The following is a 12,199-nucleotide window of genomic DNA, read 5'->3' as shown; positions in this document are numbered from 1 at the left end:
AAAGAAGAAGACAGAGAGGTTTGGTTGTGTGTGTGCACACATACACGTAGCTGTGTAAACATGCCATAAGCTACTTTACTCAATGGAAAACAAATACAGCATGACTTATTTTAAACTCCTAATGTCAAAGATCAGCACACTTTTAAAGCTTTCAACATAGACGATTAATACATTGCATTGCATTTATGTACAAAAGCATATATATGCACATTACAAATTTGGACTAATTTTGACAAAATCAAAATTAGTGCAAAACATGAGATTAGCCTTTAGCATTAGCATTATGCTAGCATTTAAACTTTGAAGTAGGACTGCACGATGTGTCGTTTAAGCATCGATACCGCAATGTACGAATCCACGATAGTCACAACGCAGGATGTGCGATGTAGGCTGTCGAAGTTGATCCGATATTCATTAACCGTATGGGCCAGCTGCTCCCCGGCCCTTGACGAATGTGATTCACGGATTAATTGCACAGCTTAACCATTATAGAGTGAAAGTTTATCATTTACATGTGTTTTTAAGTCCTGTCAGTTGAACAGGGCACATATAAGAACGATCAGAGAGAGAGAGAGAGCCCCGGCCAGGCGCGTACGTTGCTCTCTCTCCCTCGCGGATATTAATCAAAATCAATTGACACGATGATGTCAAAAAAAAAACCTATCCAGTGATGAAATGTTTTCTGTGTTGTCAAATGTAAAAAATCTGTAACACTTTACAATAATGTCCTATTTATTAAACTATTTAACTATATTATTTAACATTTACTATTACTAAACTGCACTTCTACAACATTCTTAATTTCAACATTTAGGCTATGGCCTTAATTGTAGAAATCAAAAGTTGTACAGTATTTGTTAACTTTGTTAATGCATTATTAATTTAAAATGTATAGTCTTTGGAAACACTATAATAATAATATATGTATTTTCGGGACTATAAGGCGCACCGGATTATAAGGCGCACCTTCAATGAATGGCTTATTTTAGAACTGTTTTCATATATAGGGTGCACCGGTTTATAAGGCGCATAGAATAGAAGATACTTCTTTTTTTTTTAAAGGTTTGCTTTATGCATCCACTAGTTGGAGCTGTGCTAAAGGAAATGTCAACATTATGACAGAGCGCCTTGATCCATATATAAGGTGCTCCAGATTATAAGGCGCACTGTCGTTTTTTGAGAAAATTAAAGGCTTTTAAGTGCGCCTTATAGTGCGGAAAATACGGTACTCATCCTGAATTCATGGGTGTGTCCAACTTTTTGTCCAATAAAATGCTCCTCATTGACTAAAAGTAGCAAATTATGGTTCACTACAGTACCTAAAAAGATATGTGCTGTTTGCTAAAAAGTCCTACCCTATAATTTCTAGAAGACAAAAATACATGGTCTAATATTTTTCACATTGTACATTTTAGATTAGATTTATGCGTTTCTACAACAGATAAAAGTATAGATCATTGGCCATGATGTGAAAATAATCACCTATTAATCATAATCAGCCAGAACTCTACATCAATGCATCGTTATGTGCAATAGCAAAGGTTTATAAAACCAGTTAACATTTTTATTGATGATTAATTTTTTTTTAAATCCACTCAAGACCACTCGCAAGCAGATGCATTGCTAGAAACAACCTGGCCATATTTCAAGCTTTCAAACATGAGCCAAGCATGAGTAATCAGCAGTTCCTATTGGAATGCAGTACTTGTGGATGAAAGGCTAAATATGAAGAGTTTGGCACTGCTGGAATGTAGCAGCTCCAAGCAAATTAACACAGAGCTCTGTTAAAAATGTTGCAATAATGCTAAAATAAAAGAGACAATCGTGTTACCTTGAAGTTAGTCTGAAACAGCGCACCAAAACAGTTTTATTACACGACATTTCCAAGTGAAACGGGATGATCAAAAACAAAAACACATAGGATTCTACTTGTTAATTGTTTTGATTTTGTATTTCTTTTTTATACACCAAGAACTAAAGTACTACCTACTAATTGCCATTGGTCGAAAAAACAAATAGTCCCGCCCAAAACTAACACTATCAAGTTTCACACGTGTATATTTATATAATTTTATTTTTTTGGATAGTGTCACGAAGCCACACAGTGTTTCCCTTTTTTCATGCGAATTTACTTACAAATAGCTTATTTAAGCAACAATCAAGTTTTTTTTTTAATTTTTTTTTACAATCCAGCAACAGCTCTGGCTTTAATATCAGAAACCACGTTACAGAGCTCAGCTGTTCAGACAGGAAGGCCAACAACCCCTTCAAAAGAATTCAGCTGTCTGGAGTTCTTACAAAGAGCTATCAGCGAGAAAAGCCACAGTTGGAACAGGAGGGTACGAATAAATTAAGGAACAAACACTTGGGCTGTTAGAGTAGCTTGATTCTTGGTTTGCTCTTCCCAAAATATCACTGCCTGACTGACTGATTTCTGTCTGAGCAATCTGGTCCTGAATGTGAACTAGCGGTCGACCGTTTTAATGAGCAGGGTTGAACTAGCGTTGTGTATATCAAGATACATTTCCTTTATTCTAATGAAAGAGAAACTTTCAAGCAAACTCTGGTTAGGTGGACACAGTATTTACCCCCTACTGCTGGTGGTGAATGAAATGACTTCAGCTGACGTCAGCGGGGTCGTGACATGATAAAAACAGAAGTGATGCTATTTATAGCATCAGATGTAAAAACAGCGATAACGTTAGAGAAATAATTCACTCACAAATGTACATTTCATGAGAATTTGCTCACCCACAGGGCAGGCCATCCAAGATGTAGATGAGTTTTTTTCTTTATCAGAATAATTTGGAGATTTTCGATGGAGGAAGCATTGTTATGGATTAAGGTATGCTGAAGTTAAAAACATCTTCATGATGGATTTGCTTGTAACAAACATGCAGCTTTTCACTTCACCAGATATTAACGGATGAACTGGACTGGAGTGGGTGGAGTGGATTACTTTTGGATAGATAGCCTATTTGGACTCTCATTCTGACGGCACCCATTCACTGCAGATCATTAGTGAGCAAGAGATGAAAGGCAAAATATCTCAAAATCTGATTTAAAAAAAAAACAAGCTCATCTACATCTTGGATGGCCTGAGGGTGAACACATTTTCAGAAAATGTTCAACTTTGGGTGAACTATTCCTTGAATATAATTCATATAATGTTAACAAAATATTAAATATGTGTATATTATTATTACAATTATTGATGCTGATTGGTCAATAAAGCATTCACCCATACTGTGACAAAATGAACAATACTAAAAGGCCTCATACTTTATGGCTTAATTAGGTTACTTTCATTTATAAATCAATTAAATATTATATGATATAAACTATACTACATGAATATGTATTAACATCATATTGAATGCATTTATATTAAACTGCATCACTTGTAAAGTGAACTGAGCTGATAGGCTACTCTGCCAATTAGAATATTTATACTTAATCGCACAAATGTTTTTATTTAAATATTTCAATTAATAATAAATAAATAAATACAAATAATAATAAATTAACAAATATAGGTGTTAACGCATCAGTGTTTAATGTAAATACTTCAATATTCTATACTTTTTGCCAATAGGATTCTGTTCAATAATGTCTAAATAAGGGATGAGGCGGACAGCAAGCGACTTTATGTGAAATGTGTGTCACATATGAAATATATAACGGAACAATGCAGAAGGATTCGTGCTGGTTATGGACTGATGGATGGATGCCTCAGAGGACATTCAATAACCAGTGCAGCTCTTTGTGATTATTTATTCTGAACAGCAGCCCATCGTTCCATCCCTGCTCAAAGCACAGCAGCTGTAATACAGTCATATTTTCATATTTCTATCGTTTTGTCTTACCTCTGTTATAGTCGCAACTTCAGCCCCCGAAGAGCGAAACGTGGCAGGAGATCTAGAGCGACTTCATCGGGTCTAGAACGGCTCGGTTTGGGTTTGACGGGGTTCAGATCACACCTCAGCAGCCGTCAATCACGAATTAAATGGAACGGAACAGTGCGACGCTCCCGTTCGTCCCGACACAAAGTAACGCTCGCGCCGTATGCCGTCTCAAATTGTGGAAAGGCCGCTCTAAACGCTGTTTTCCAGACGCAATACGTTTCAAAGTTGGGAGTTTACCGCGCACACCTGCATCTTTAAGAGATGGATGATGACGGCGAGATAAAATAGCGGTCCATAGCATGCCACAACCGCTGGCGTGCAGCTGTGTATTCCGGGAGCGCGCACGGACGCCAGGAAATGCCTTTGGAGGAAAGGAGGCGCTTAACCAGTCAGAGTGGAAACGCGTGCGCTGGATTTAACCCTCGTGAAGCCTGACGTCAAGCTGGACAGCACAACTTTTAGCCTTCTTGTCTGATTCACACATCTACTTATAAACAGTATCAGATTTTTATTAAGAAATGCATATTAAGAGCAAACGTTTAATCAATGATCTTTTATTGCATACAAACATAAACTAAACGTGGCATAATGTAACAAAATGCAAAAATGGGTAATGGAAATACACGTATTAGTTATTGATAATATTACTTATTACCAAAAAGTGGAGAATCCCAATGAATGGACACAATTTCCATTATCTGAATATAGGTTATGAAACGATTATTTATTTGTTTAATGTTGTTTTTAGTGATTGATTTAACAGGACTACAAATCACTTATTGTCATTTGATATGAATTAACTGATGGTTATCAATATTTTTTTGCTAAATATTGCATAATTCAGGTGACCAGCAGGAAAAGGGGACTATAAAACTGAGTGTGAAATATGACTGCTTGATTTCTCTGCTTAACTTTATGAGGTGTAAAGACAGGAAAAGTGCTTGTATGCCCTCTAGTGAAAGAAGAAGATAATGTTCCATATAAACATATTAACAAATATGTTCAAAAAAGATATAGAAGCCATGGTTGAACAACAGTCATGTATTTGAAACAAAAGTAAAAGCATCAATATTTTTTTTAAAGTATTATATTACAAGTGTTGATTAAAGAAAAAAAAAGAAAATAGAGTTTATATATAGAGTTTATATATATTCATAGCTATGCTGATATCCAGTGCAACATTAAGTATATAAATTACAAATCCCAAGCAAATAATCTTGATCAGCAATTTGTTTTGAAAATAACCCTATAAAAATGTACTACATGTAATGTATTTTTTAAAATAACATGAGAAGTGATAAATGTTTTATACAAATGTAGAGGGGTTACAGTGAATATATAATGTCAAATTATACAAATATGATCTTTGGAAAAGTAAAAAAATATATATTTTGATTTCAGACATATTTACATGATCAAGTGTATCAGCATTTTCAGTGTTTTTAACTTTTTAATTTATTCATTCAAATGAAAATGTTATTCATGTTTTGAATAGTGTGCAAGAAGTAAATTACACCCAGCTATATGTAAAGTGTGGATTTCATTATTTTGAAATCAAGTTTAAAATGTACTGTATACAATCTTAAATCTGTCTGATAAAATCGGCAAGGGCCATTTTATTGCTTTAGATATGCTGTATTCTCATAGATTTGCGGTGCTTCTGTGTTCTGATAAATTAAATCCATGTTAGTTCCAGTTCTTGATCGAATTATGTCATACGCACACTGGTGGAGGTAAGAATAGTGTGCCTGTAAAACAACATAAAATTGTGCAAAAGAAATATGAGTCTTCTTTACTATAATTAGCAGCTTAGTAGAAGTACTAAAACAAATGTCATTACACACTTTAATGATAATGTCAAGGAATATTCTGGGTTCAGTAAAAGGTAAGCTCAATTGAAAACATTGTGGCATAATGTTGGTGACCACAATTACTTGTCTCTCCTTTTCTTTAACATAATTTTGTGATACACTGAGACACTTGAAGTGAATGAGCCCATTTCACAAACTTTATAACAGTTTTACAGCCTAAGAAACACCCATAAAAAAAAGAAGATTAATTTCAGTTCTTCCACCCTTTAGGTGCTTCACTGTAACCTGCTGTCAGTTGAGTTTAACTGGTACTGTTCCTGTAATATTCCTCTATATTAATATGTTATATTAATATATTACCTCAGTCTGTATCATGAGGGGCCTGTGCATTTGCATATCAGTAACAACTCCATAGACATCCACCATACTGTCTCTTTCAATCTGGAAGATCAGGTGGTCAATGGCAATGAAGACCCCTGTTGCCATACCAGAACTGAAAAAAAGGCAAATTTCATACATTTCAAAGGACTCTAATTTTAAATTATTCCTAGATTTCCGTTCATACTTTTATTTAATGTGCTTGTTTCTCACCTATTGTCAATCATCACTTCATTTAGGACACTGTGTTTAACGTCTGGTTAATTCTGTCTGTGTAAGATCTCATTATAATGTAATAAAAATGTGTATATAATGGCTGTTCAACTCACCTTTTTCACCAAAGATTTTTACATCTGATAAATTCAGTGCATTTTTAAGACAAATTACCTTCTTGCTTTATTCAAGCAAGCCCCTAAAGTCAGTGCTGTTCATTGATGGTCCTCAAGTGTAAGTTCTTGCTATTAAATGGATCCCCCTTCACTTTGGGAGTGGTGGAGGAGGACCTTAATCCCAATAATCCTGTTTGCCTGAAGCCTCCCGTGTAACGTGGGAGCCGATGAATAGTGAGATGTGCGGATACATGTGCAAGCATTTATTAGACAGAGAAATGGTCGTACCGGGCATGAGTCAAACACTGGCAAAAAGGTATATAGAGTGCAAGACAAAGAATATTCCTAGGGCAAGCATGGATCTTTGATGAGGGAACAATATCCAGAGGGCTAAGCAAAAGGGGTAATCCAGTATCCAGAGCAAAACATGAGTAACATGGCAAGGCAAGGAAAAGACTAAACTATGAAAACTAGAAGCGAAGACAAGACTATGAAAACTAGGAAAAGAGACAAGACTATGAAAACAAGGAATTGAAACAAGACTATGAAACTAGGAAAAGAGACAAGACTATGAAAACAAGGAATTGAAACAAGACTATGAAAACTAGAAACTAACACAGAAAAGCTTACGTATCGTAGCTATCGCTAGGAGAGGGATATGTGCAGAACAATACTGGGCAGTTTGAAAGTGATCTAAGTGGGTGTTATATAATAAGTGTGTGATGGGTTACAGCTTTGTGCAATCAGTGCATTCAGAAGTGTGTGTATAATCAGTGCCTTCAGCTGTATGTGTGTAATTAGTGCAATGGATGATGGGAACTGTAGTCCAGGGTGACCTGCAACTGTTAGTGTGGTGCAAGAGTTCATGTAGTGAGCATGTGAGCTCTGGTGGTGGGTGAATGGAAGTTCATAGACCAGATCATGACATCAGAGTGTACTCCAGTCCTTCTGGAGCCTATTCCAGTATTTTCTCCAGATGTCTCCCTTATTCTCTAGTTCCACCAGTTTGCCCTAAACCAGACCATGGTCTTCTGAAACATTGCCTTATTAAACGACATCAGAATGTATGACTCCACCTTGGCACTATCCCCCTATCCCCAACTTCAGTCCCAATGGCTCCCCTTAGTCCTATGTCCAACTGGCTTCCCTGGGTCTTCTGTCTCACTGGCTTGGTCTTGGTCCACCATCCCACTTGCTCCTTCTTGGTTTTCCATACCATTAGTTCCTCTTGGTCTTCCATCCCACTGGCTCCACCTTGGTCCTCCATCCAATCAGATCCTCCTTGGTACACTGTCCCAATGTCTACTCTTGGTCCTCCATACCACTTTTCCCCCTTGGCCCTCCAATTACATGGATCCACCTTGGGTCTCCATCTAACAGGCTCTGCTTTTTTCCACTGGCTTCCCTTGGTCCTCTGTCCCACCAGCTCCATCTTGATCATCTGTCCCAGCAGCTCTGCCTCGGTCCTCCTTCCCCCTGACTCCCTTTGGTCTTCTTTCCCACTGGCTTCCGTTGGTCCTTTATCCTACCAGGTCTACCTTGGTCTTCTTTCCTACTGGCTCTACCTTGCCCCTTAATCCTACTAGCTCCACCTTGGTCTTCTGTCCGACTGGCTTCCCCTTGGTTCTCCATCCCATAGGGTCAGTCTTTGTCCTCCGATCAACCGGCCCCCTTTGGTCCTTCATCCAACCAGTTCCAATTTGTTCCTCAGATCCTGCAGCTCTGCTTTGATCCAATGACTTTTGCCAAAATCTCCAGTTTGTCTGGCTCCCACTTGGACTTTATGGATCCCCTACCTACTTTATTGCCCTCCCTACCTACTACTACACACAGTTGCCCTCTACAGGCAACACTCATTTGCCTTGAATGATCTTTGTGTTGTTATTTCTATATCTACTCATATTACTTATAAAGCTGCACTTAGATCATAACCACTCCTCATACTCCTGCAACCATAAAAGTAATATAAATTCATGAAAGCTAGTTTATATATAAAAAAACTTTTTATATTCAGTAAGTTTACCTGCAATGCACCACAGCTGGAGAGTGGCGTGAGTACTGGTCCATGTGTTTTCTAACCAGGCATCTGAAATCAATGAGGACTTCAGTGGATGCTGGAATTTCATGATCCGGCCACGCGGTGAAGTGGAACTGGCATATGTTACGAGTTTCTTCTGTTTTCACCTACATAATCATATTATTATTTATGAATTAATCATATTATTACTGATTTAAGAACAACAACAAATGAATAATCAATTTCTATATGTTATTGAATAGAGAAATGGTGATATTAGATGCAGGAAGTGTTGCTTCACATTTTTTATTCTGAAGTCTCTTATAATCCAACTCTCCAGGTCTGTCTCTGAGGTGGTTGTCACAGAGATGTTATGATAATTATAAGTTCCAGATGGCCAGTACTTCTCACATTTCATTACCTGGAGAAAATGACAGAGTATTTGTTGACTTTACTGTACATTCACATTTTCACTACGTTTCAACATGACTAATAATATTTCAATACTAAATTCTGAAATCACTCATCCCTTCTCGTTGCGTTTGTTCAGCATCACTATAGTGTAGACGTTCTTCTCCCATATCATTCTCCAAAATTCATCCACTGTGGTGGGCAACGGACACTGAGCAGCTATAAACTCTTCTCTTGACTTGTAGCCCTGACCACAAAATGTAAAAATACAATCGAAAATTGAAAAACATGCATAGTTGAAACAAACGTCAATTTCTCTTCTGTTTATGTACTCACTGGGACATAGCTGGCATTAATGTAATCATCAAAGGGGCTGCCACATTTTGATAACTTCACTCTTGAAGCATCATCTCAAGAAGGCAAACACAATGCAATTAGTATCAGACAGTTATTCAGTAAAAAAAATAAAAATAAAAAAAATAAATAAACGCTAAAAATTATTCTAATTTGGTACAAAGCTTATTAATGGCAATTGATAGTTTTCAGTCACGTGACTGGTTCAAAGACTTGGCGGGCAAAACATCCATAGAATTGCAGCACAAGACTGTCAGTTTTCTTTCTGTTACAATTTAAAAGTTTTTAGATCTCCTCTGAATAGAACAATGTTGTGTGAACAAAATGCAAGTTTTGACCATTAGCAATCCATAAAGCGCCTGCCGCCATATTTCAATCAACTAACAGTGGTACATTCCTAATGTCAATTAATGCGAAAACACTTAAAGTGCTTTTAAAACAGTGATACTAACAGCCCCAAATATGGGTGCAATGTGCTAAATGATTAAGTTTCTTCTTTATAATGGTGTTCTATGAGAAAATATTTAATATTAAACTTTGGACATTGCATTTATGTTCTGGGTTCATATGCTTGCCTGTACAAAGTACTGTATGCATCTTCAGTAAAGTAAATGCTGAATTTGGCCTTTAAATATCACTGTCTTACTACATTACTACTAAATACAATCATCCTAAAATTAACTGGTAGTCAGTTGAGGAAAGATTTATTTTGCTGTTCATGTGGGTGTTCCTGTATGGGTTGGACGTCACATGAAAACTATCAATAACTTATCAGTTATTCTGTCAAGCAAAACTTTTCATATCTTTATGAGGCTTGAAGAAAAACATAATACTACAATAAGGCTAAATTAATAATATAATAATATAATATATGGATAAATATATATCTAAAGGTGTCAAATGGTGCCTCATGTGACAAAAAGCTTTTTAATTAATGTTAAGTAGTAAAATTTATGAATGTTCAATTTCCAATTTCAATCTGAACCACATTCATATGTGTAACCTAACTAAAAATGTACTTGTTTTTTCTTTACAATGTGTCAGTATGAATCATCTGGGTAAAATGTATGTAATTTCATATTCATGCATTTTTTTTTTTGTATTCATTATAATTCTGCACTATAATTCAGCATATGAACATGCAGTCTTTAGAAGCCTAGTGTGATGTTTCAAAATTTAGTAACAACTATGCAAAAAGGTATTGAAAGCACCTCTATAATTCCAGTGAGGTCGGACACAACAAAAACAGTGGTGCACATTTTCTGATGGTATTTTCATTGCACTGCTCAAAGACTCTTTCATTTGCATTGCAGAGAGCTAATGGAATTGGAGCTGGCCATTTCTGTACAATATGCAGTAGTTGGTTTGCTTACAAGGTAACACACTGCCGTCACGATTCTTCTCCTTGTTTTCTATAGCCTGGGCTGCGTTTTTTGACTGTGCCATTCCAATAGCTTTCAACTTCTGCAACAATACAAACCACTTTCTCAGACCTAGACATTAATTACACTATTAAGTCTGCACAGCATACTATCCCAGTAAGTATGATAAATCTTTACACATATCTCCCATATGTACCTCAAACTCTTCAGCAAAACCATCTGCTTGCTTCCGTTTAAACTGCTCTTCATAATCATCTATTCTCATAGCAGTATTACTGCGTAGCAAGAAAAAAAGAATCAGTTGTGTAAAATTAAATAGAAAAAAGCTGAAATAATAATCGATAACATTGTTATCTCTGTTAAAAAAACCTATTAATTGCCAAATAAATATATCACACAAAATTACCTAAAAATGTGTAAAGGGATGTCAGGATACTGTTCCTTTGCTTTTCTAGAACAGAAAGTAATAGAGATTTGTTACTAAAATCTAGAGGACTTCTGTATATTAAACTCTATGCAATCATCACTACTCTTGAATATAATGACAACTCACCTTCTTGAATAGAAGAAGAGAATCAGAATGATGATGAAGAGAAAACAGATCGCTGCCAAAGCTACACCAACAATCAGCCAAATGTCCAATTCTGCATGGGAACATGGTAAAATTATTTAAATGTTCCCAAAAGAGATAGTTCAGAAGCCTCTAATATTGTTGTATTAATTATATTAACCCTATCAGATCACTCAGTGACATGCTAGTGTATCAATTCTGTGTTTCACACTGATGTTTTGTGGACTTGAAGTGTATAGGTTTGTTCTGTTCCTGTTTCCAGCTCCCTCTTGTTAGTTTCCAGGTGTGTGTGTGTGTGTATGTGTAAAGACAGATACAAACCTATATGCACTTGTAACTTCAAGTGACATTGTCAAACTGAATATGCAAGAACTGTGCATGAAATTTGTACAAAGAGAAAGAATAGTGATATTTTTTTTATAATTCTACATACTGGTATATTGTGAGATGCAGAATGTTTCTCCTTCTGTTGATCGATCTGCCGCCACTGCAGTGATGCAGAATGCGTAACTGACTCCAGCAGTCAGACCAGAGATGAGATAGGAGGAAGTGTTAGTAGTTGCACTTGTTTTCTCATCAGTCCATTGTAGTTTAAAGAAATATATATTTCCAGCTGGTTCATCCCATGTCAAAAACACAGATGTTGTTGTGATTTCAGACACTCTGAGATTCCTGATCACATCTGGCTCTGTGTGGGGAAAGAAGAAAAAAGTATAAATGCTGGTGAAAGAGAAATTAATAAAGATATAGAAATTATACTTTGGAACATAACTTATTTAGAGAGAAGGCTTGGATTTTATAGCAATTTTAGAGTAAAACCTGTTGTGTAAAATATTTATTAAAGTAAAATAAAATTAGTACAGTGTATTTTCTTTACAATAAATTTAAACTTTAATTTTTTTTTTTTTTTTTTTTTTTTTTTTTTTTTTTTTACAATCTTCTAATTAGCTTCTTTAAAAAAAGAGACCAACCTTAGGTCTGTATTCTAAAGTGTTCATACATTAAAGCAATTAAAGTGTGAATAGTGCACTTTAATGCCTA

General features: G+C 36.0%; 2 protein-coding genes across 2 annotated transcripts in view; both read right to left on the bottom strand.

The window, feature by feature from the left end:
- The window catches only part of LOC127946708 (oxysterol-binding protein-related protein 5), a 36,425-nt gene extending 32,146 nt beyond the window's left edge, over nucleotides 1-4,279 (bottom strand). The window contains exon 1 of the mRNA XM_052543427.1: nucleotides 3,867-4,279. The gene's annotated coding sequence lies outside the window, so the exon portion shown is untranslated. The remainder of the gene's footprint in view (nucleotides 1-3,866) is intronic.
- Nucleotides 4,280-5,181: 902 nt separating this feature from the next.
- The window catches only part of LOC127946905 (receptor-type tyrosine-protein phosphatase eta-like), a 62,905-nt gene continuing 55,887 nt past the window's right edge, over nucleotides 5,182-12,199 (bottom strand). The window contains exons 23-33 of the mRNA XM_052543721.1: nucleotides 11,592-11,846; nucleotides 11,141-11,231; nucleotides 10,994-11,038; nucleotides 10,784-10,862; nucleotides 10,579-10,669; nucleotides 9,188-9,261; nucleotides 8,972-9,098; nucleotides 8,742-8,863; nucleotides 8,447-8,607; nucleotides 6,077-6,209; nucleotides 5,182-5,653 (exon numbers count right to left, since the gene is read on the bottom strand). Coding sequence (XP_052399681.1) covers nucleotides 5,522-5,653; nucleotides 6,077-6,209; nucleotides 8,447-8,607; nucleotides 8,742-8,863; nucleotides 8,972-9,098; nucleotides 9,188-9,261; nucleotides 10,579-10,669; nucleotides 10,784-10,862; nucleotides 10,994-11,038; nucleotides 11,141-11,231; nucleotides 11,592-11,846 — 1,310 coding nt within the window. The 3' untranslated portion in view covers nucleotides 5,182-5,521. The remainder of the gene's footprint in view (nucleotides 5,654-6,076; nucleotides 6,210-8,446; nucleotides 8,608-8,741; nucleotides 8,864-8,971; nucleotides 9,099-9,187; nucleotides 9,262-10,578; nucleotides 10,670-10,783; nucleotides 10,863-10,993; nucleotides 11,039-11,140; nucleotides 11,232-11,591; nucleotides 11,847-12,199) is intronic.

This window comes from Carassius gibelio, chromosome A25, assembly GCF_023724105.1.
Source record: "Carassius gibelio isolate Cgi1373 ecotype wild population from Czech Republic chromosome A25, carGib1.2-hapl.c, whole genome shotgun sequence".
In the NCBI taxonomy this organism is placed as follows: Eukaryota; Metazoa; Chordata; class Actinopteri; order Cypriniformes; family Cyprinidae; genus Carassius; species Carassius gibelio.
The sequence above is the reverse complement of the archived record's forward strand: the minus strand, read 5'-3'. Positions and strand labels throughout refer to the sequence as shown.